At 39.5% G+C, this 25,161-nt stretch overlaps 1 protein-coding gene across 2 annotated transcripts in view; it reads left to right on the forward strand.

The window, feature by feature from the left end:
• Nucleotides 1–25,161, forward strand: part of LOC124613787 (F-box only protein 21-like) — a 107,602-nt gene that overhangs the window by 15,447 nt on the left and 66,994 nt on the right. For both annotated transcript variants that reach the window (XM_047142512.1, XM_047142520.1), the window contains exons 4-6: nt 1,499–1,768; nt 16,654–16,787; nt 17,379–17,532. In XM_047142512.1, the coding sequence (XP_046998468.1) occupies nt 1,499–1,768; nt 16,654–16,787; nt 17,379–17,532 (558 nt within the window). The remainder of the gene's footprint in view (nt 1–1,498; nt 1,769–16,653; nt 16,788–17,378; nt 17,533–25,161) is intronic.

Genomic DNA, 25,161 nt, shown 5'->3' on the forward strand with positions numbered 1-25,161 from the left:
ACATATCTGGATACTTCCCACTAACACCAACCTATCCGAACTCCGGAGATGGGAACTTGCTCTTCAATATATCCTCTCTTCCCGTTATCCACCAGGCCTCAATCTCCGCTAATTTCAAGTTGCCGCCACTCATACCTCACCTGTCATTCAACAACATCTTTGCCTCTGCACTTCCGCCTTGACCGACGTTTCTGCCCAAACTCTTTGCCTCTGTATATGTCTGCTTGTGTCTGTATAGGTGTGGATGGGTGTGTGTGTGTGTGTGTGTGTGTGTGTGTGTGTGTGTGTGTGTGTGCGAGTGTATACCTGTCCTTTTTTCCCCCTAAGGTAAGTCTTTCCGCTCCCGGGATTGGAATGACTCCTTACCCTCTCCCTTAAAACCCACATCCTTTCGTCTTTCCCCAAATCCTTTTGTCTTTCCCTCTCCTTCCCTCTTTCCTGACGAAGCAACCGTTGGTTGCGAAAGCTAGTATTTTGTGTGTATGTTTGTGTTTGTTTGTGTGTCTATCGACGTGCCAGCGCTTTTGTTTGGTAAGTCACATCATCTTTGTTTTTAGATATATTTTTCCCATGTGGAATGTTTCCCTCTATTAGAACTATACTGTGTTGTACATTTACATATTCTATCACACATTTGTTATTGCTTCTTAAATGAAAATGTTTCAGATTTTTGCCTTTTCCCACAACTGTGAGTTTTATTTCACTTATGGATTGTTTAAGGAATGTTAGGATAACTTTTTCTTTTAAAAGGGTGTTACGTATTCTTGTTTTATGACATGTTCTTTGTCTTTGAGGATCTCCTCATTATGAATGTATGGAGCTAAGTATACTTAATGTAATATGGGCTGAAACGTGATGTGTTGTTGCTATCAAGTTTGTTGATAGTACACTCGGGTGAAAATTTGAAGCATGTTTTTGTGATGTTTTATCTATATTTGAGGATATTGTAAGAGAAAATGACATGGCATGAAATGGAGAGGGATGATCCTAATTAAGGAATGTCCAGGGGTGCCAAGACTTTGTAACCTACTGAATTGTTGATCAAACAGTAAATTTTAGCTAACTGTGGAATAATCATTAAGCACTATGGTAAATGAAAAAGTCATCTGCAGCTACGAAAACTACTGAAGTAAAACTAGAGTTCACATACAACAATATTGGAGTTAGGAATTTCATTTGAGAAATCCTGAGCAAACCTTTATGGTGAAACAAAGTTGGTCCCCTATATTTGTCGCCGCTATTTAAACAAGAAAGAGTTCTCTTTATATTGTACTCCATATGTAAAGTGTGTTTTCATTGTGCACCATGGGAGTGTATTTTAGTGAATGTAAGACCAGGAACATTGCATTATTCTTTTAATAAATGTATTGTAATGTGTAATCTTGAGGACTGTTTTATACACATATATTTTTAGTTGAATTTTTAACTCACTTTAATCAGATAGTTATTTGACTGCATTTTATGTTATTCATGTTCCATGATTTACATTGTAATACAGGTTCCATACCAGTCTATTGCTACACAGCTTGATTCAATAGCTGCTCGTGCTAAAGAAGTATTGCAAGAAGAACACCCGAATCATCCCCTTTTATCAGCATCTGTTGAGGACCTGCACCGTTTCCGGGAGTGCAATATTCCAGATAATCAGTGGAAGCCAAGTGAATCACAAGAAGTCCTCAGTGCTGTATGCCATGTTCTGTTCCAGGAGATGGGATTCCATGGCAACAGTACGATGTATTATTCTGCAGATAATTCTTACATTGACAAGGTAAATATTTGTGGTTTTTCTTCACATGCAGAAGGCTGCAACTCAAAAATTAAAGGTGCAAATTTAGAGACAAGTGGTTTGCTCCAGTTATGATTGGTGAATTTTGTGTGCTCACAGTTACAGTTACTGGTCATTATGAAATATTGAATATTTTGGTTATAAATGTTAATGTGTGTTCCTAGAACCTGTTGAGAGGGGAGAGGACAAAAAAAAATTTTTTTTTAATTGCTCTTTATTCTAAAGCCTTTTCATCTCTAGAATCAAATAACTTGAAATTAACTTGCAAAGTCTATTGGTAAAATGTAGCTCAAATTAATTACCTTCAGCAATTTGCTTAATGATGCTTTGGCTAATTCTCCATTAAAAAAGGAAAAGATTAAGATGTTCTGCTTTATGAACTGAGTCTCTGTTAGACCACCTAGCTCTCAGCCATGTTGCAAAAAAGGCAGCAACTCAGCCATAGAAATTTTGCCATCTGCAATTTGTTGGGAATATTACACAAGAGAGATAAAGACTGCATGCCAAATAATGGTGTAAGTATTTCAGCCTGAAAGCGTACTCATTCGTTCATAGATTCTTTCATATTTTGTGTTCAGTCAGTTTCATTGTGAAAGATATCTTCAGGGATGTGGACACATTAACTACTAGCTACTTCTATCAAATATAGTAACGACAAATTATGACCAGTGCTGATCTTACACAGTGATAATTATGGGAATTACTGCTAGATTACTTTGTACATGCTTATAAATACTAGGAGAACAGCTTTGAAAGAATTGTACTGCTCTTCTGCCTATTCTGCTCAGCTGTTTTTATCTAACAGTTCAGACAAAGCATTTATGCAACACAGACCTCTACAATCCAGACGCTCCTATGTAGTGCGCAATTGACCACTGCATGTCATGAGGCAGACCGCCCATATAAAAAAGAGGCCGAGAGTATTGTGTTTCCAATAGAGAAGCAGTAATAGAAGATTGGGTCAATTAGGAGGTCTTGGTAACTTTGAATGTAGATTAGTCATTGGATACCATCTGAGCAACAAATCTGTCAGCGAAACATCATCCCTTCTAAAGATGTCAAAATAGACTGTTGGTAATGGGATTGTGAAGTGGAAATGCAAAGGAACAGTTACAGCTAAAAAGAGACCAAGCAGCCCTTATACACTGGTGGAAAGGGACTGCCAAGCATTGCATTGGGTGACTGTAAAAAAAATTGCCAAGCATTGCATTGCGTGACTGAAAAAAAAAAAAAAGGCATGTGAAATTGGCTAAAGGAATTGCTTGAGAGTTCCAAAGTGCTACCAGCAATCCAGCTGACACAGAGACTGTAAAGAGCTAAAAGGAATGTGGTACAATAAACCACAAATTTCTATAGTTGGTGCTAAGCAACACATGAGGTGATGTCAAGAATGATGCCACTCGATAGTGGATGACAGGAAAAGTGTGATTTGGAGCGATGAACTGGGCAATACCCTGTGGCAATCGAATGGAAGGGTTTGGATTTGGCAAATGATTGGATAACATTACCTGCAATCGTGTGTAATGTCAGCAGTGAAGTATGGTGGTTTTGGTGTTACTTTATAGGAGTGTTCTTCATGGCTGTGATGTGGTCTGTTTTTAATATTATTAATAAAATGCTAAATGAGGAAGGATAAGAACACATTTTATAATATTGTGTGCTGCATATGGTAAAGAAACAATCCAGAGGTGATGACTGTATCAGCACGACAATGCAGCCTGTAATAAGGCATCTGACCGAGCAAGGTGGCACATTGGTTAGCATTCTGGACTTGCATTCGAGGGAATGATAGTTCAAACAGGCCATCCTGATTTAGGTTTTTCGTGATTTCCGTAAATCGCTTCAGACAAATGCTGCGATGGGGTCTTTGAATGGGCACTGCAAATTTCCTTCCACAGCCTTTCCTAATCCGTGCTTTTTCTCCATCTCTAATGACCTCATTATTGTTGACGGGACATTAAACATTGATCTTCTCCAATAAAGCATCTGTGGAGCAATGGTTTGTGGATAATAACATTCCTGACATGGACTGGCCTCCCCAGAGCCCCGACCTGAACCCAGTGAACCATCTTTGGGATGAGTTAGAACGTCAACTTCGCTTCAGATCCTGGCATTGGGCATCACTACTTTTTCTGGCTTTGGCTGTTGAGGAAGAATGGGATGCCATTCCTCCACGTACATTCAGACACTTAATTGAAATGCTTCCCAGTAGAGTTCAAGCTGTTGTAAAGTTGAAGGGTGGGCACACCCCTTGTTAATGCTTACTAATAGATAGATGTCCAGATTATTTTTATCAAATAGTGTATATACTGGTAAAGTCAAGATCTGCTCAGTACATATCATTATAGTTAAATGAAATTTTACAATCAAGGGGCTAATTATTCTCGTAAATTATAAGGCTGGCTAATCAGATATTCTGTTACTTCTTTTTTCGATTTTTGGGTGTTTCAAACTTCCTGCCTGATGTATACAGCAACCTTTTGTGTATACTCTTGCATCATAATATATAACTGTATTCGGAACACGAAATACAGTTACATGATCTCTGTTTTTATTACTGGTATTTAAGTTCTGAATTGCAGCTTTCAACTTATTCACCAGAGGCCTTGAAGAGACTACATAAACAGTTTGGTTATGAACTTCATGCAATATTCTTACTGCAGATTTCTGTAAAATGGTCTTTGACCTTAATTATAGTGCCCAAGAAGAGTATTCCTGTGGGCAGTGTTGAGTGAAAGTATGCAACCTGTGCTAGCAGCCCTACCAGCAGGCAACAGAATGGGATATTTCTTAGTGGAAACAAATCACAACTGAGCTTTGTGGTTAACTTATCTACCTGTGGTGCCATCTCATTTTATTATTATCTGTGTTGAAAAAAGGCACTGTTAGCACTGTTAAAAGTAAAACATTCACTGGGGCTTCATGAACATAAGGGAGCTGAAGTGAAGATTGGGAAAACAAGGTTGTGGAGTTTTATGGCTGCTCCATTGTGAAAGTTCATGGTAATTTCTCCTAAGGTGGACAGCCACTGCCCAAAAAATGGACAGTTAAAATGACAATTGGTTATGATGAGTCACAAAGCTGCTGGCGGGTACGCAGAGGGCAGCTTGTTCATTGGAGAACAAAGATTGTCAGTCTAAATTTAAAGGTCACTGTGAAGATACAGATCACCCTTTCTCGAGAAACTCTAGCATTATTTAGAATAACTATAGCAATGTTTAGAATTATGAGGGTGAGGAAAAATGACTTGCAACAGAAATACTAACAAGGGAAATTAATGATGCTGAATGCTTAAAACCCCTCAAAAATGCACTTAGAATACAAATCACTCATCCCAAAGACACTGGTATGAGCCATTTGCAAGCAAAATGAAGCTGTTGTGTGCTAGTGCCTGTAGGCCAGGCCTGGTTACACTGTGACAAACTTCAGACAGACTGGGTCTGCAGGCCACATGTGGACCTGGCTCAGCCTGTCGGCTTCACTCGTTCCTTCCTGGAAATACTTGCTACAGTGCAACATTTTGTTTAGTATTGTGGTATGGGATTTTTCAGGCGAGAAAACACTCTTTGGTCTGGGAGAATTGTCTTATCAGCACCGTTCACTCTCAGCTATTTGTTCATGGAATGATGAAAAGGAAAGTTCCTATGCACCATAGCGGAGATGCTGAGTCGCAGATATGCACAATAAAGAGTGTCGAGTGCCGCCCCCCCCCCCCCCTTCACACACACACACACACACACACACACACACACACACACACACAGTCTCAGGCAATTGAAACCACACTGCAAGTGGCAGTACCAGTGTATGATGGGAGTGGTGACTGGGTGGGGGTAAGGAGGAGGCAGGTGAGGTGAGGGGAGGGTGGGCAGACAGTGAAGGGCTGCATGTTAGACGAAGGGCAGGGGAGAGGGGGAAGTAGTGGCAAAGGAGTGAAGTAAAAAGACTGAGTGTGATGGTGGAATGATGGCAGTGTAGTTCTGGAATGGGAACAGGGAAGGGGCTGGATGGGTGAGGACAGTGACTAATGAAGGTTGAGGCCAGGAGGGTTACGGGAACATAGAATGCATTGCAAGAAGAGTTCCCACCTGTGCTATTCAGAAAAGCTGGTGTAGGTGGGAAGGTCTATATGGCACACTGTGAAGCACTCATGGAAATGAAGGATGTCATGTTAGGCAGCGTGTTCAGCAACTGGGTGCTGCACTTGTTTCGTGGCCACAGTTTGTCGGTGGCCATTCATGCGGACAGACAGCTTGTTGGTTGTCATGTCCATATCGAATACAGCACAGTCGTTGCAGCTTAGCTTCTAGATCACATGACTGGCTTCACAGGTTAGCCCTGCTTTTGATGGGATAGGTGGTGATTGTGACTGGTCTGGAGTAGGTGGTGGTGGTGGGAGAATGTATGGGACAGGTCTTGCATCTAGGTCTATTACAGGGGTATGAGCCATGAGGTAAGGGGTTGGGAGCAGGGGTTGTGTAAGGATGGACAAGTATATTGTGAAGGTTTGGTGGACAGAGAAATACCACTGTGAGAGGGTTGGAAAGGATAGTGGGCAGGACACTTATCATTTCTGGGCACGGCGAAAGGTAGTAGATACCCTGACAGAGAATGTAATTCACTTGCTCCTTGTTTACCTTTCGTCATGCCCGGAAATGAGATTTTCTGTCCACTATCCTCCCCACCCCGCCCACAGTGGTATTCGCTGTCCACCAAACCTACACCGTCCTTACACAACCCCTTACCTCATGGCTCATACGCCTTTAATGGACCAGATAGAAGACATGTCCCGTATATCCTCCCATCACCACCTATTACAGGCCGGTCACAAACAGCACCCATCCCATCAAAGGGAGGGCTACTTGTGAAACCAGTCATGTCATCTACAAGGTAAGCTGCAACCACTGTGCTGCATTCTATGTGGGCATGACAACCAAAAAACTGTCTATCTGTACAAATGGCCACCGACAAACTGTGGCAAAGAAACAAGTGGCTCACCCTGTAGCTGAACACACTGCTAAACATGATATACTTAATTTCAATGATTGCTTCACAGCCTGTACCATATGGATCCTTCCCACCAACACCAGCGTTTCTGAATTGTGCAGTTGGGAACTCTCCCTGCACCTGCAATACATTCTATGTTCCCTAACCCTCTTGGCCTCGACCTTCATTAGTCACTGTCCTCACCTATCTAGCCTCTTCCCTGTTCCTATTCCAGCACTACACAGCCTTCATTCAACCACCACACCCAGTCTTTTTACTTCTCTCCTTTTCCACTACTTTGTGTTGTGTTGTGTTGTCTACATCTATTGTTGATGAAGGCCTTAATGGCCGAAAGCTTTATTTATTTGTGACAGTCTTTTTGTTGTGCCTGTCTGTGACTCAGCATCTCCACTATATGGTGAGCAGCAACTTTCCTTTTCCTAATATTGTTACACTCCATCCGGGATTTTCCATTGTTTGTTTGTGGTATGAAGCATGTTAACAGATCTGATTACTATTTGCACTAAAAGAGGCAGTCTAGTGATCTGTCATCATAAGGTTTTAAAAAATTTATTTGAATTACGAAATAAAGGGATGAAAATTCTCAGCGTATATAATGCAACTGCATAGGTGACAGGTATTGCGGAGTTGTTATGAAACAATGTTACAATACCAAGTAGAAAGAGTTTAAAGAATTAGCTGACAATGAAAACAGTGTTTGACAAAAAAGATTCATTGTTCTGTACACCAAAAAGCACTTTGTGCTAAATTTGCAGGCATGCAGCACTTGATGAAATTAGTGATATGAATAGTAAAGTTTTCATAATCACACCCATTGTTATACTGTCAGTTGTAGCCATTTTCAGTGGAGTGGAATATGGAGATTTTATATATTACTGAAAAGTATATTGGTCAAGTGAAAGGGCATGTCTCAAATTACTTTTAGATTTAAAATTCGATGTTATTGAATGTATGAACTAGGAAAAGAGTGCAGGAATGAAAAGTAGAATTATTAGAATGGATTGGAAATGTCACATTTCAATTGGACTTGATTGCACACTGCCTATAGTAAGACATTGCAAGGTGAAAAATTTCTTACTGATTTAATGACAGCAAATTTAAAGAGAGAATTCCATTATAGAGCAGACACGTACTGGAAAATGCATTCCAGTTCACTTAACTTACTGTCATGAGGTGAAAATGTGATGTTTAAAGGCTTTATTGTGGCCTTGAAAGAATTAAAAGAATAGTTTCGTGAAAATTTTGGGGTCGCTGCCATTCTGATGATGGCTGTTTTCAAGTTTGTTTTGTGTTTTTTTTTTTTTTTTTTTTTTTTTTTTTTGAGACTGTTTGCTGTTCCACTTGAAGGTGTCCCTGTGGATTGGAGATATAACTGATTGACTTGCTAAGTAATTCCGATTTTAATGACAAATCCTTTTGCATTAAAACTGTCCACATTGCTTTTCTCAGGTACAGTTTCCAGTTCTCCATAATGAGGTTGCAAATGTGCTACAATATTTTGAGCAACATATTTGTGTGAAAGACCTTTTATCAATTATGAAACCATATTAATCATACATGACAAGCTGCCCATATGCCGACAGTTTGTACCACATATAAATTATGTTATGCTTTCAGTGCACTGAAAATAATACTGAAGATCTTTTTGGTTTGTGACCTATGTTGTGGAGGATGTGAAGTATAAAACCAAGTTGTATGCAGTGCGACTGCATTGGCATTTAAATGGTCCTCCCCCCCCCCCCCCCCCTTTCCTCCTCTGCTCGAGCCCCTCAGGTTCAGACAGCATGATATGATGGTGGGGGAAAGTATGCAGCAAGGCTGAGTGCTATAACACTCATTTCAGGGCATGACTCATGAGCCAAATTCATAGCCGTGCCAGCTTTAGACAGTGGCATATTGTACCTGCAGTGGTGAGTATTTACTTAAGTTGTGTGGATAGTATACCTGCAGTAGGAGGCCATCTTTTGGAGTGCTCAGTTGCGGATTAAGAGTAAAAAGAGTGTATGCCATTAACATGATGTGAATTAATCCCAAGAATGTTATCAGAATTGTAGACACAGAGTTGCAATGTGCTAATTATGGAAATATAATTGGAATTGGAGTCGCAGGCCTGGAGTTCATAGTAGGTTATTAGCATATACAACATACAGCTGAACATCAAATCCTTGATTTCAATGGCTGCTTCACAACCTGGGCCATGTGGGTCCTCACCTCAACTACCAACTTTTCTGATCTTTGCAGATTGGAGTTATCCTTACAACACATTCTCCTCTACCAGAATCATCGTGGTGTCAACATAAGAGTATTTACTGTCACCACACCTTCCATCCAACAGTTTCCACACCCTTTTTCCTATCAACCCCTCCCAGTTCATGTCTCCTCACTCCCATTCTACACCATTCTCTGCCAATACGCCCACTGGACTCTTCCTGCTGCTTCAGTTACACAGTTCATTTCTGGCTGGAGAGAGTGGTCATGGTGCATGATGCTCAATATGTGACAGTATTACATTGTTTGATTTTGCCTAACAGCTTTCCTTCCATCCCACAACCCAGTGATGTTTATTTTGTTATTACTCACTGTCTGTTCATTATCTTCCTTCCTGTGTATTTTAATTGCTTTCCAAACTGGAATTGCTCTGATGTCCAAGCAACACTGTACCAACAGTCTCGTCTACACTCAACACACCACTGTGTGACAATGTGGATGGTCAGGGCAGTATCTCTGCCAGCTGATGGTCATAATTATTCCTATTGATCACATTTCTTCCCTCGTCTTTCTCTGTTGTTGTGTGTTATTTTCCTCTCCTACCTGTGCCACACTAATTTGCGAATGTTGCCTTAACCAATTTCCCTCACCCCTTCTCTTTCTCCTTACTTATCCCACCCTGCACATATTCCCATACTTCATCTGTTCTGCCACTTTTACTACGTTTTTTACGAATTTGTGTCTTTTTATGTATCTGTATGTATTTTTACTTGTCGTTTTGTTATTCCGTCTTCCCTCACAACTGCTGCACCTTCATTTGCCCATTTCCTAAATCATTTCCTGTTTCTCCAATGCCATCTCTGCCTCAGTGGATCCCTTTTCTATGTTTCTGCACCAGTTCAGAAGAGTATTCCTTCTCCTAGCTAAAATAATCATAAATCTTGTTCTTTAAATCTGCTTAAAGCATGAATCCCCAATGGCCTAGCTGGATTCCACCCTTCCTTTCACAATGACCTTCACCTTTCCAGTTTCTGCCAACCCTGTCCCTCGCAAACCCGGTTCTGCGAAAACACATCCATGACCCAGGAATCCCATAACTTTTTCTGCTCCCTCTGTAAGATACTGCTGCTCTGTAATCCCTACTACATACATCCCATCTCTGAGTCCCGTGTTCTTCAGCACCTGGAAGAGCATTCTAGATACCACCTCCGTAAGTTATTCAGCCTGCTGACATCCTACTGCTGCCTTGAGGCACCATTATCCAGTCCCTATCCTACCCATAGTGTTCCTCATCATCAACCTCTCATAACACCTGCCTAACTGACTTTTTCAACTTGCTGCTTCCCCAAAACTTTCTACCAATACTTGACTAAATCCAGAGCTGAAACATTCCCAGAATATTGTTGTTAACATCTCCACCAAAATCTTCAGCCCCACAGAAGTTTGTCCTATCCAGAGGCCTAACACTTAGCCTCATACCCAAGGTTAACCATTTTGGACTTATCAAACATCTACTTCCCTTCTCCTAACCCCTGCAATGGAAACGCTTCTCTGCCATTAGTCCCTCCATCCAAAACCAACCCAATTCCAACAATGAACCCTACCTCTTCTAGTTCATACCATCATCCAGCTGTGATCCTCTCCCCTCACCCCCACGTAACCACCCCCTGGTCACGTTTCAGGAATTTCTTACCTCCAACTTGGGTCTCGCTGCCCTTCCTCAGGACCCTTCCTAAAAACACTTAAGCTTCCAGAAGAAGAAAGAACAGCCATACACAGCCTCGGAACAGATACCGACCTGATCATTCTACCTGTAGACAAAGGTTCCACTACTGTCATTATGGATTCCCGTGATTACCTGGCAGAAGACGTTAGCCAGATGTCTGAGTCCACTACCTATAAACTCTGTCATAGTGATCTCATTCCAGAAGTACAACATAAAATTTCCCTCCTCATACAACACAACCCCACATACATGCTTTCTACATGCTCCCCAAAATCTGCAAACCCAACACTCATGGAATTGCTATTGTAGCTGGATATTGTGCTCGTTCTGAAAACATTTCGGCCCTCATTGCCCAATACTTCCAACCAGTTGCCCGAAATGTAGCCTCCCATGTCAAGTATAAGAACCACGTAATTCGCAGACTCTCAGCCAACCCCATCCCTTCACCTCCTGTGTCCATACTCGTGCCACTTCCATATACACAAGCATACACTGTGTCCATTGTGTTGCAACTATTGAACACTACCTTTCCCCGCATCGTTGAGGCTACATACCCAGTTCCTCATGCCTCGTACACCTTAACAACTTAATTGTAACAGAATACTACTACTCCTTTGAAGGCTAGGTATACAAACAAATCTGTGGCACAGCCATGGGCACCCAAATGGTACCCTTGTTGGCCAACCTTTTTATGGGTCATGTAGAGGAAACCTTCCTAGCCTTCCAAAATTCCAAACACCTTGTTTTCATGATCTGATCCTGTTTAACTCAGTGTGCAACATTCCTGGATGTTGACTTTTTCATCTGTGATGGTTCCATCCACACCTCTGCCCGCATTAAATTCACCAGCCGTCAACAGTATCTGCATTTCAACAGCTGCCATCCATTCAATACCAAAAGATCCCTCCCATACAGCCTGGCCATTCAGGTATGTTATATCTGCAGCGACAAGAACTCCCTTGCCCAGTATGCTGAGGGTCTCTCAAAGGCTTTCATAGACAGACACTATCCCCCACTATTAATCCGCAAACAGTTTCCCAAGTCATTCTCACACACTCCCAAATCTCCCACCACCCCCAAGAACCAGCTACGAAGGAGCACTCATCTCGTCACCCTAATACCACTGGGACTGGAACAGTTGGATCACATCCTTTGTCAGGGCATTGATTACCTATCATGATGCCCTAAACTGAGGGACATCCTACACAAAATCCTTCCCACCTCTCATGAAGTGGTGTTTAATTATACACAAGGAAGTATTCTGATAACCTGTGCTTGTTTAACCTGTCTAGTGTCTAGTACAGACCTATGAGTCCGCATTCTGTGAGGTGGTTTCTCTGGAAATAGTTTTCTGTCGTTGTCTGTAAATAACTCGCATGAAACAAAAACTTTTAGAATCCATACTCGGGAAGGCCAGTACCAATTTTTATCTGTATCATGTAGGTAGATGCTTTTTGTCATTAAAAAATCACACATTGTTGTCAGAAATGACAAAAAACGAGGTACTGTATTCTCACAGTAAAGAATTATAAATCTATTTTTAATTATACTTCAGATGTTTACCATGATTTTATATGAATTGTTATACCTAACTGCAGCGAAACTTTCATCCAAATTTGGTGTTTCTGAAATGTAGTTATCTCCTAGGTTTTTTCAGTGCGATGAAATGAATATTGTATAGGATGTAGAACATCCAAAATGCACATGAGGTGATGAACTGCAGCTATAGGGGAAGATTCTCATCTGCTCGACGTCTTTGATGTTTGTCTCTCTTGGGTTCCTTTGAGTGTGTGTGATGAGGATTATTGAGAATGTTCCTCTGAACATTCAAATTACCAATTTGCTAAAAATTTTGGTTTTCATTCTTCTAACAGACAAGTTGCACCTGTAAAGCCAACTATTAAGACAATTATTTATGGTGCTACAATCACATTCATGGAGTTAAATGAGCACAATTATTGTGAAAAAGGTTTTGCACTTGTCACCCTTTGGTGTGTAGCACTTTGTCAGTGTCTCTGTGTAAGTTACCCCCCTCCCATTTTAGTACAGGACATTTTAGTCAGGAGTAAAAGATGTATCATAAATTTAATGTAAATACTTCTGGAGCCATGCCCAAATGAGGGCTGCCCTGCTAAAGATCCTCCCACCTTTCCTGAAGGGATATTCCACCATCCACCCAACCTACACAATGTCCTGACCCATTGTGACAGTGACCTGCTTTATTTCTTAATTGATTGTCCTCAGTGTCAATGTACTGCGTTGCTACATTGGCTGACAAATGGGGTTTGTAATTTCGACACTGACTACTGTAAATAATGTAGCAGACAGGTGCACAGTTGCATTTCACGGTTCTTTACTTTCACTGTTTGCAACCCCCCCCCCCCCCCCCAAAAATAATATACAGTTATATGGCCAGTGTGCTATTGTTTAACTTTCAAAAAGCCTCATTAGTAGATCTCAGGCAAACATCCACATACTGCTACAATAGATTACTGTTGAACACCTACAAGCAGTAAAAACCTAACCACACATTTCACAGTCTGTCATTGGTTTAACACACTGCATAATTGTTAAACTTATTCCACAGGTAAGTTGATGCATCGTTGTTGTTGTTTCAGCCAACACAGGTTCTTGTCTGAAACTTGGCCGTGGACTGACTGACTCGGGACCAGAAATCGGGCCCTTATATAGCCTTACAGTAATAGTTTCTGAAACTACACATTGTTCAAAGTTTAATTTGCAGAAATTACAATTAAAACTTAATTCATTAAATTAACTGAATACATCAAAAATTGGCTCTTTTTTATAGTTTCTTCTACTAAAAGGGTTAAGCTGAATTATTTGTTTAAATCATCAAATTAACATATATAGTTACACAAACAATACTTTTGACAAAACTGTTAATTACTTTGGAATTAAGGGCTGGCTTCGCTAACATGTTTTCAAATAGAGCCAGATAGATCCTTCAAGAATACTGTTAGTTGTTCCTCCAAATGTTTATAATTAGTACAGAATTTATATTTATTTGTAAGTCAGCAATAGACTTTAAGTTACGAAACAATTGCTGATCTCGCTCTGTAATGAAAGATACTAACTAGTAATAGTGCAAATAATTTAGAAGATAAATGACATACATAAAATTAAGCACAAAATTAGACCTGGTGTTATATTCTTTAGAACTGAGGCCCAATCTTTCTCATCTAGGCCCAATCTTTCTCATCTATGAAAATGTAGATTATACTCAGGTACGTTAAGGGTAATTAATTCAAAATGGAAAAAGGAATTTTAAGGAGACAGATGGCAAAACAATAGGGGAAGTAAAAATATCCCAGCTTGTTTAGTCACACTCCCACTCTCAACTCCCAACCACAGGAATCATAGCCTTGTGGAAGACCCAGATGCAAATCCTACCAGATTCACCCACCCTGCACATCCCACTCAAGTCCTGTCGCAGTCATAGCCTATACCATCAAAAGCAAGACCACCTGTGGGAGCTGCCGTGCCATAACTAGCTCTGCTGCAAGTACTGTATAGCATTTTATGTGGACATGACCACCAAGCAACTTTTCACCAGAATGAATGGCTGCTGCCAAATTGGCCAAGGACAAAGTTAACCATGCACTGACACGGCACTCTGCTGAGTATAACGTGCCAGAGTTCAGTGATTGTTTCACATCTTTGTCACCTGGATTCTTCTCTACAGCACCAGCTTTGCTAGACTACATAGATGAGAGCGATACTTGCAACACACCCTCCACTCCTGTAACACTTCTGGTTTCCATCTCCAGTAACCCACTGTCCCCACACACTCTGCCCAACAGTTTCCCCTTTCTCTGTCCTATTACGCCTTCAAATCCGTGCCTTAGTCATCTCCATAGTGCGCACACACACACACACACACACACACACACACACTGCCTGGACAAAGGGTATATTCTGAAAGCTAGCTTATCTCATCTGTTGATGACTCATCACTTGTACTATTAGGTAAATCATCATAAATTTAGGTTGATACAGTGTGTAAACACTGGCAGAATACTTGTCTGCCTCATTGATCTGGTAGGATGGAGAGCTTAATGTTTATTGGTAGAATTGTAGGCCATCTATGTGCTTATTATGCATGCAGATAAAAGGCAAACAGTGATATTTCAGATAGTTACCATAATTACAGAGGTAGCAAGGCTGATCATGCTTATCTTCAGTGGTGCAATTACAAACTGGCGGTAGAAATATGGTAGAAATGTTTTAAGTAGAAAGCAATAATTGTAACTTTTTAAGTAGAAAATAATAGTGACTTTCGAAGCTATACATTCCTCCTTTTAGGAGGGGGGGGGGGGGGGGGGGGAGAGAGAGAGAGAGAGAGAGAGAGAGAGAGAGAGAGAGAGAGAGAGAGAGAGAGAGAGAGAGAGAGAGAGCAGGGGGGGGGGGGTGAGTGAAGTGGGGGGGAAAAGGGGAAGGGCTCTCACACCTTAGTGCGAGGACTGAGTGACCTGAATTCACTCCCCTGTCCAATCCTTTCTGAACTTCAACCAGTCCCCCCTCCTTCCCTGAGGAAGGAGTGTATAGTTCTAATAGCAAGACATACTGCTTCCCATGTTAAGTGTTTCTCTTAGGAATATTGAGAGTTGTGCCTCCTGAAGGTTAAGTACTGACCAGTCTTCCTGTCTCTTTGCAAAATTAAACAATGGAAAATCCAGGCTGGAATGTAACAATACCAGAGAAGGAAAGTTGCTACTCACCATATATATTAGAGATGCTGAGTCCTGATAGGCGCAATGAAAAGATTCACACGCTCTTAGCTTTCAGGCATTAAGGCCTTTGTTAGCAGTACGCGCGCGCGCGCACACACACACACACACGCACGCACACACACAAATGCAACTTGCACACACATCTGCAGTCTCAGAGAGCTGAAACTACACTGGGTAAGGAGGAGGCTGGGGTGGGGAGGGGGAGGGATAGAATGGTGGGAGTGGCAGACAGTGAAGTGTTGCAGTTTAGACGGAGGGCACTCCCCCTATTCCTCCCCCTCCCCGCCCCAGTCCTCTCCTTACCCCCACCCAGTCGCCACTCCCATCATGCACTGGTGCTGCTGCTTGCAGTGTAGTTTCAGCTCTCTGAGACTGCAGGTGTGTGTGTGTGTGTGTGTGTGTGTGTGTGTGTGTGTGTGTGTGTGTGTGTGTGTATCTTTTTATTGTGCCTATCGCGACTCAGCATCTCCGCTATATGGTGAGTAGCAACTTTCCTTCTCTGGTTTTGCAATTTTAACAAGCTTTTTTAATTTAATTTTCAGATTGTATGTGGTGGCTTTCAAATGTACTTACGATTTAATTAAATGTAATACACAGTTCACACAATCAGTATTCTAGAAAATAAAAATTTGTTGTATGGATGCTATTAACATTTAGTTTTGTATCCTGCCTACCCTAGAACCTGGATTATTTATGTAATGAGAAGAGAGTTGTAATTTTTTTGCATAGTTCTGAAAATAATGCACAAAAGTGTATTATTATACATGCATCATTACCAGTGAAAAGAGAAAATCAAAATTCCTCTTCTTTCAGATCCAAATTAGAAGCCTTTATTATTGGGGCCATCCTTTGATTTTCTATTGCAGTCCAGATCTACACAGTTGCATTTAGTGTAAAGGGAATGGAAAATGTGTAAATTGAAATAGGATATTCCTTAAATATCTTCCTATTAAAAGTGCAGGTGATTGATACTATATAACTGCTGCTCAGATCAGCCCATAAGCAGAACTTAAGGTATATTTGTGTTGTTCTATTACTTTTAGGATACTTTTTGCTTGGATCAGGTAATGTGTCCATGTCTTTGAATTACTTATAAATGGTACTCATAATGCTTAGATATTGTAATTGTGTGTTGTCAGTTCTTAATACATAATTATTGCTTTTTCACAAACCAGGTACTGCAGTATCGACGTGGCATACCCATTACTCTGAGTATTCTGTTTGAAAGTATTGCGAGACGCCTGGGTGTGAGGTGTGAACCAGTTAGTTTTCCTGCACATTTCTTATTGCGATGGAGAGATCATTATGGGTCAGTATTGTGTCTTATATTGTGCGACTAGTTAAAATGTCATATTAACATCAGTGGTGATATTACATTGATTATTGTGGAGTCACTTTAATGTGAAGGTTTTGTGTTGCTAGTGTTGGTTGTGTTAGATATCAGTATAAATTGAGCCGGCACTAGATTGTTTGTGGCATTGCAAAACTCAACGAGCAGTTGCTGTAGGCATTACTGAATGCTTTGTATTGGTCATTGCTTGTTCTGTTGTTTTCAAATTAGTGAAAAGGCTGCTGTAGCTATAAGGAACATTGTAAGCAACTCTCTCTCTCTCTCTGTGTGTGTGTGTGTGTGTGTGTGTGTGTGTGTGTGTGTGTGTGTGTGTGTGTGTGTGTGTGTGTGTGTGTGGGGGGGGGGGGATGATCTAGAATATGTACATGTGAGTGTGCGTATACATAGATGTTGTAGAGTGCCTGCTTAGTCCTCCACTACAGTGTGAGTTTTTCTGACGGAATCTGTTGTTTGTATTCCACTTTGGATATCACAGTACCAAATAATATGAATATGGTTTGACATTCTTGCATTGTGGGTCTGGGATGTTGGTAATTTGGATTTTTACAGAACTGATACTGCACCAGATGGTGGTAGCCCAGTCTATTACATAGATGTCTTCAATGGTGGACAGTTCCTCACAAAGCGCAGCTGCCCTCGGTACTCATCAGACGTCCCCTGTCCCATGGGAGGACTTACCTTTCAAGCTGCTACTGCTCAACAGGTCTGTTAAATCAACTATTGATTATTGCTAGCCATCAGCATACAGGATATAAATGCTGCTGCCTCTGTATAATACAGGCCATAAAATAATAAGAGTGTTCAAAGCAGGTTTCTTTAATACCTGAATTAATTGACATTTCCTGAAGTACTTGATACATTTAGATACACTGGTATGCTCTCCAGGGCTTGCAAATATTCTTTTAGCTGCATTTCATATTCCTGACATTTTAATCTCCAGAATCTTCTTATGTAGTGAACAAGGTGCGAGCTTAGTTTTAAATAAGATCTAGAACATACGACTTCCAGTTTCATTCCTGTCAGCATTTAACATTGTCATTAATTTTCTCATTATGAGAATATTGAAGGGCAATGTATTTTAATTGTTAAAAATCATACAAAAGCAAAGATCTCACAAAATATTTTTTTATTCGTGACAACTGGTTTAAACTGTCATAGCTGTCAACTTCAGGACTTAATTTATTATTATTATTATTTTTTTAGTAGGCCTAAAACATTTTCACTTTATGCTGGACCTCATGAACAAGATGTGAAGTTGATAAAACTCAGCACCAGTCTGTCATTGCTAAAATATTGAAAAACACACAGCACGTTGTCCAGCAGGCCATGTCCATGTACATATTTCTCACAGATGCTTGTACTTGATACAAATATGGTACACAATAGCACATCTGTTTACATATGCTGGACACATACTAAACAGTGCAAACACACTTTAAATGGCCTACAATAGCACATCTGTTTACATAAGCAGGACACATACTGAACAGTGCAAATCACTTTAAATGGCGTATAGGCCATTTATTGTGGATTTGCACTGTTTAGTATGTGTCCAGTGTATTTAAACAGATGTGATATTGTGTGCAGTATTTGTATCGTGTGCAGTATTTGTATCGTGTGCAGTACTTGTATCGTGTGCAGTACTTGTATCGTGTGCAGTACTTGTATCGTGTGCAGTACTTGTATCGTGTGCAGTACTTGTATCGTGTGCAGTACTTGTATCGTGTGCAGTACTTGTATCGTGTGCAGTACTTGTATCGTGTGCAGTACTTGTATCGTGTGCAGTACTTGTATCGTGTAACAAGCATCTGTGAGCAATATGTATATGGACATGCCCCTCTGGACAATGTGCTATGTATTTTTAATATTTTAGCAATGACAGACATTTTTAATGTACTGGGTTTTATCCACTTGACTTCTTGTGTATGAGGTTGTGTAAAATGAAAATGTTTTACAAAAAAAAGTTAAGGCCTGAAGATACAGATAAGACTTTTGAAACCAGTTGTCTTAAATAAAAATATTTTGTGCTATCTTGGCTTTTGAATCGTTTTTTAAGAATTGAACATATTCTGTTCCGTTTATTGAATTTTCTCATGCATTACTTTTACTTGTGGATGAAGCATTTTGCAGTAGTTAGTTTATTTATTTTATTTATATTTATTTATTATCTTTTATTGCATATAGTCACCAACTGGTGACTTTTGCAAATGTCATAGCATTTTTATACAATTTTTGTGCAAACAGTAGGAATCTGCAATTCAGACATCTGAATTGCAAAAGTCTCTTACAGGTGATGCACTTGGCAATATATGGTGCAGTACTTTATAATGCATCATACAGTTGTTACATAGTATAGGTATTTGAATTTACAAGAGTTAGGCCTACATTTAAGAATAGCTACATTTTAATATCAGTATTCATTCAATGAGTACAAACATTTGAGAGTTGAGAATGATTTTAATTCCCTTTTGAATACTTTACCTCTGTAGCGTCTTATAGCACTTGGCAGTTTGTTAAACCACATGTGGCCACAAATCCAAGGACTATGATCTGTTGTCTTCAGTTTAGTTCTGTTTCTGAAGAAGCAATCTTTTTGTCTTGTGGTATGGGTATGCACACCAGAGCACTTGGTTTCATTATTTTTATGGTCCACAAAGAATGTTATTAATTTGTACAGATACAAGGAATGTACTGTTAGATATTTATGTTGTACAAAGGTTTCCCTACATGAATCTCTGTATCCTAGTCGATGCATGGTCCTGATTGCTCTTTTCTGCAGTGTTAGGATTCTGTTCATGTGTCTAACAGCAGCACATTCCCATACCTCTATTCCATAATTAATATGTGCAAATATTGTCCCATAATAAGCAGGCATAAACCCAAAAATTTACATTTGTCAGTGTCTACTTTTTTGATGCCACTTAATAATAATTGATAATAATCAATATAGGTTTGGTATGAATTACCAAGTTTAAATGGTAATAGCAAGAATTTGCTAATGTTAACTTTTAGACCTCGATCATGGTAGTAAGTAGTTATTTGACTTAAGCCATCAGTTGCAGTCAGTGTCAAGTCATTAGTTTGTTTGCAGAACAACAAAAGTGAGGTATTATCTGAATAACTTACTAATTGGCAGTACAGAGGTGCCTCTAAATCATTAATGTAGACCAGGAAAAGGAAAGGGCCCAATACGGAGCCCTAAGGTACACCGTGTTTTACTGTTTCGTAGCTGAATTGGAAATGTTTGATCTGATCACTAATTTCATAACTCAGCTTTGTACACTGCTTACAATTGGTTAGATAAGTGATCAGTAGTTGTATGGATGTGGCATTTATATTGTAAGTTTCCAGTTTGCTTAATAGTAGCTCATGGTTCACGGAGTCTAATGCTTTAGTAAGGTCTAGAAATATCCTTATGATCTGCATTCCCTCATTCAGGGCATCATACACCTTATGGAGAAATACAGTAATTGCCGTAATGGTACTGTGATTGCTTTCTGAAGCCATGCTGTGTTTCTGCTAGAAAATTATTCTTTGTGAAATAATCGATAAGTTGTCAACAAAACAATTTCAAATATTTTACTGAAAATCGGTATTAGTGATATGGGCCTGAAGTTTGATAGCTCTTCTTTCGATCCTTTATTAGGCACAGGTGTAACTGTCCTTTTCTTCAATATATTTGGAAATGTGTGCTCCCTGATACTGCTGTTGATCATATGGGTAATTATTCCAACTAATTCCTTATTGCATTTTTTAATTATAATACTACTCAGTCCATCCCAGCCAGATGAGGTCTTATTCTTTAACTTATTTATTATGTTTCCTATTTCGTCCACTCTCACTTCCTTAAAGTCAAAAGCAGTTTTCAGCTTAGGGTAAGGCTTTACCATCTGAGTCAGACTTGTGTTATTATCTGGATTCTCAGCTAAAGATATAAAATAATCATTAAATATATTGCAGATTTTATCTGGATCAATAATATGGTTTCCTTCATGTTGGTTCTGTCAATTTGAGCATCTAACATCAGAGTGACTTTGCAATATCTATTTATTATATTCCGTGAAGTCTTTCCTATATGTGTTGACTGAGCTATTTCCTTATCTAGGATCTGTCTTCTTAAATTTGAGAGCTGTTCCCGAAATTGTTTTTTAGCTTGATTGTACTTACCCTTAAACATTTGCAATTTATTTGACTTATGTAGCACACTTTGATCCTCGATATTTTGCCTGAGTTTAATCATGTAAGCTGGAAGAGTCAGTCTGGTGTTTTTTACATTTTGGTTGTGAGTTACTACTTCCTTAATTTCTTTCACTGGGCAGCAAAAATTAAGATACTGTAAAATAATATTATAAAATTTGGCCAATTTCTATTTGGACCCTTTTTGCTGAAGAACTAGTTCCCATTCCTCAGATGCTAGTTTACTTTTAAAAGCATTGTTTTTCTCTTTAAGCATACTTTTATGTTCTATGACCTGAGTCCTTTCTTGGATGCTTGTGTGTCCATAATCTACAAATTGACATTTGTGGTCTGAGTAGTGGAAGTCCACATTACAGCATCTAATACTATCTTTTATCTCTTTACTTAGTATTATGTAGTCTGTTCTACTTGAAGTAGACTGAGTTACTCTTGTATCTGAATTTACTGCATCCATAAGATTTTAGGAGTTAAGGGTATCTATTAGCCTCAGTTATGGTTATTGTGAGATGTTGCCTCTATTTTCTGTTTCACCGTGCCCTTTCTGCAACCTTTGATATGGGGTTCAAAGCCTGTCACTTCAGTCAAGTCTTGATTATTATGCAGATCTATATGGTTAAATTTATTTACTTTGAGTTGCACTCTAACAAATACTGCTACACCTCCACCTTTAAGATGGTGTCTACAGTAGCTATTTCCTAGGAAATAGCCAACTAGTTTAAAGTAAATAATTTTCTCAGATTTCAGTCCATGCTCGGTTAACACAGCTACATGAGGTGAATGATCATTTACAAAAGGTCTGCAAAACATTGAGCTTATTTCTAAGATAGTCCACTTGTAGTTAACCAGTGTCGAAATTTCTCAGTTAGGCTTGATTATAATGCTTGCTTAGTCAGCAAAGAGAAGTATTTCTGCTTCTTGGATATATGTTGGAAGATCTTAGATGTCGATTACTAAATTAGTCCCCTTTTGCAGTCTTCTCTGTGTATGAGAAGTTGTTGGGAACTATTGCAGGGATATTGATTGTGTGTGTGTGTGTGTGTGTGTGTGTGTGTGTGTGTGTGTGTGTGTGTGTGTGTGTGTGTGTGTGTGCGCGCGTGCACATAATTTAGTATCATTGCTGTGTGCGCCGCCATATTGGCGGGTGACCTTGAACGAGCTTCGCTTGGCAGCCGCGGCGGATCGCGCTCAAGAAACACTGTTCACACCACATACTGCATTGTCACGCATTTGAGAGGCACTTGGAAAACCGGCAGCACCTAGAAGCTTCTTGCTTGAAGCACTGACACTCGCACTGACTTCACTTTCAATATTATTTTCTGCCCTCTGTTCAAAACTAGCAGTTTTGCGGTTTATTTTTACATATTTATTTCAACGAAACTTAGGCTTATATCCAAACTTCCTTATTCTACCCATTGTGTTATAACGTTTCAAAAAATCAATACATTTGTATCACCAAAACGTAAACAACTAGGATGAAGAAACTGACAAACGAGTCAACAATGCAGACAGGCTGGCAAACATAAGCATAACAATTCTCTCTTGCAACCCAAATAAAGAGTATTTATATCCGTGGAACATAAATGATTGTTGTACTATAGTCAATGCTGACTACTGCGCAAGACACAGCAAAAATGGACGTGGCGCTAGTTACCATGCTTCACGAACAAATTCATAACTCCGAATCTAATAATCATATTTGTATGAAACGAACGGCATTTTGGAGCCAAATAATTGGAGCATAGATTAAAAAAAAAATCGATTTTTTTGAGCCTGTTCGCGACTGTGTCCCCTTAAGAGTGGCCCCTGCACGGGTAAGGGTGGTTTCGGCCCACTTATTATGATGAACAGTAGCTGTTTCAACTATTGTTTCTCCATTATAAATTTGCTTGTGTAAGTGAAGCTTGTTATTTGAATTGATGCTTCTCTTGCCTTAAAGACTGCTTATGTAAGAGCAACTTTCTCTTCATTATTACACATCCGGTGAAAGAAGAAGACTGCAGTTTTAATCATCATTCTGACTGTTGCCATATATTGAAATAAATTTGTAATTTTTAAGGAAAACTGATGTGTTTCAAGGAAAACTGATGTGCTCGGGATGGGTTTGTTCTTCCAAGTCTCCTATCCTTTGTCCAACCTATGTTCAGACATTTAAATATAGGTAATGTTTAAAAGGTGTAAAGGTAAATGCAGAGAAAGGTCACACACAAAATATAGCTCACACCAGACTGGTGCTGGACTTGGGCAGCCAGTTAGTGGCCATGGCTCACACCAATTCCAACAGTTGGGTGGACTGTGTCATACTGGTGGTGAAGCTGGGCAGGTGGGAAGTCATGGCATGTCATTTCAAATGCCAATTAAATATGGAGCAGGTAACATTCTTGTCCCCTGAGAACTTTCCCTCATACACATTGTGTAAATCATTTAAGTTACATTGCAATGCATTATGCTACCGCTGATTTCTACCGGGAGAGATCAACGAACAGCAATGTTTCTGGTGGGCGAGCACGCAACTATTTAGTACATTTAGTGACTTGAATACTTGTGCTGGGGCTGGTTGTGTGCCGCTGCTTTGTTCCCTGTACAATACACACAAATAAAGGACTATACTATTGTCTTATTTATATGTATTATACATCCGGAACAGTGAATGGACAATTTACAGCACAAATATGAAACATCAAATAAGAAACTGGGAAAGGCTTGTGTGGACAATGATGTATCCTGACACAGGTTTTGACTCAAGTTTAGTTTTATTACACTCATCAAACACATTCCCTCAACCAGTGGCCTACAGGAACTAATATTCACAATAATTAAACACAATTTTAGCCTATAGCAGCACAAGCAAACAATTAGTTTCTACACAGGTAATTTTTTACTTGAGCAATGGCATCATCCAGTACTCTAACTCGCTAATGTCGATAAATTCCCCACATTTATCTAGTTCACACATCTCTTGAATAACAGTCTCGCAAATGTAAACCGTTTTCACTGAAAATGAATAAGTTCAAACTGCCTACCATATTATCACTACCACCAATGGCTCTTAGGCCACACAGTTCTTATCCCAACCAAGAACACTGACAAAATACCCTTAAACCTCCCCTGCTCTCTTCCTCTTCACCTTTATCACATGATCACTACTTGAATTATGTTAATTCTTAACTTCTAGACCACCATTTGAAATTATTTAGGTTTAACATATTTCATATTAAACAAATTAAATATATTTTTACTTTTCATTTGAATTCCAATATTACACATATTAATTTCCTATGTCACTGAAAGTATCCCGTTTAGGTAAATATTTTACACTACGAATCTGGACTGTTGTAACCTATCCAAGTTCACAACTTAATTCTTCATGTTTACAATTACTGATTTAGTCAAATGACACACTTACAACATATTACACTTTCTTACCAATACATATAAACTGAAGTCTATACTATTGTTTTATCGTATTGTATTATGCAGAGGTTAATCTTTTTCTGTAGTTGAGGCAGATTTTCTGTTCTGGAACACAACCACTGTAGTACAAGTTGTGCTGTCTGCTAGTGCTCGGCCATGTGGTGTACTTAATGGCCCGAGATTTTCTGGACGCAGTTGCCACCTGTGGCTCTGAGGTCCCAACCTTCCTTTTGGCATATGTATCACATACTTTATACAGGCATCTTGCTAGCCACTTATATGTTGTTCAACCCAGTCTTTGCTCTCCATCATCAATTATACATATAAAACCTATAGCTTGTAACATCACGATATGAAAGTGGAAATATTCAGTTACCTAACTTTGCTGTCTGAATTTTAATCATAACTTTACATAGCAGTCCAAAAACAGACATCTATGACAGACATATGGCCGACAACTTGTCTAGTGTACGGATACTAAATTGTGTGCTATAAGCTAAAATTGTGTTTAATTATTGTGAATATTAGTTCCTGTAGGCCACTGGTTGAGGGAATGTGTTTGATGAGTGTAATAAAACTAAACTTGAGTCAAAACCTGTGTCAGGATACATCATTGTCCACACAAGCCTTTCCCAGTTTCTTATTTGATGTTTCATATTTGTGCTGTAAATTGTCCATTCACTGTTCCGGATGTATAATACATATAAATAAGACAATAGTATAG

The sequence above is a fragment of the Schistocerca americana genome, chromosome 1 (genome assembly GCF_021461395.2).
Source record: "Schistocerca americana isolate TAMUIC-IGC-003095 chromosome 1, iqSchAmer2.1, whole genome shotgun sequence".
In the NCBI taxonomy this organism is placed as follows: domain Eukaryota; kingdom Metazoa; phylum Arthropoda; class Insecta; order Orthoptera; family Acrididae; genus Schistocerca; species Schistocerca americana.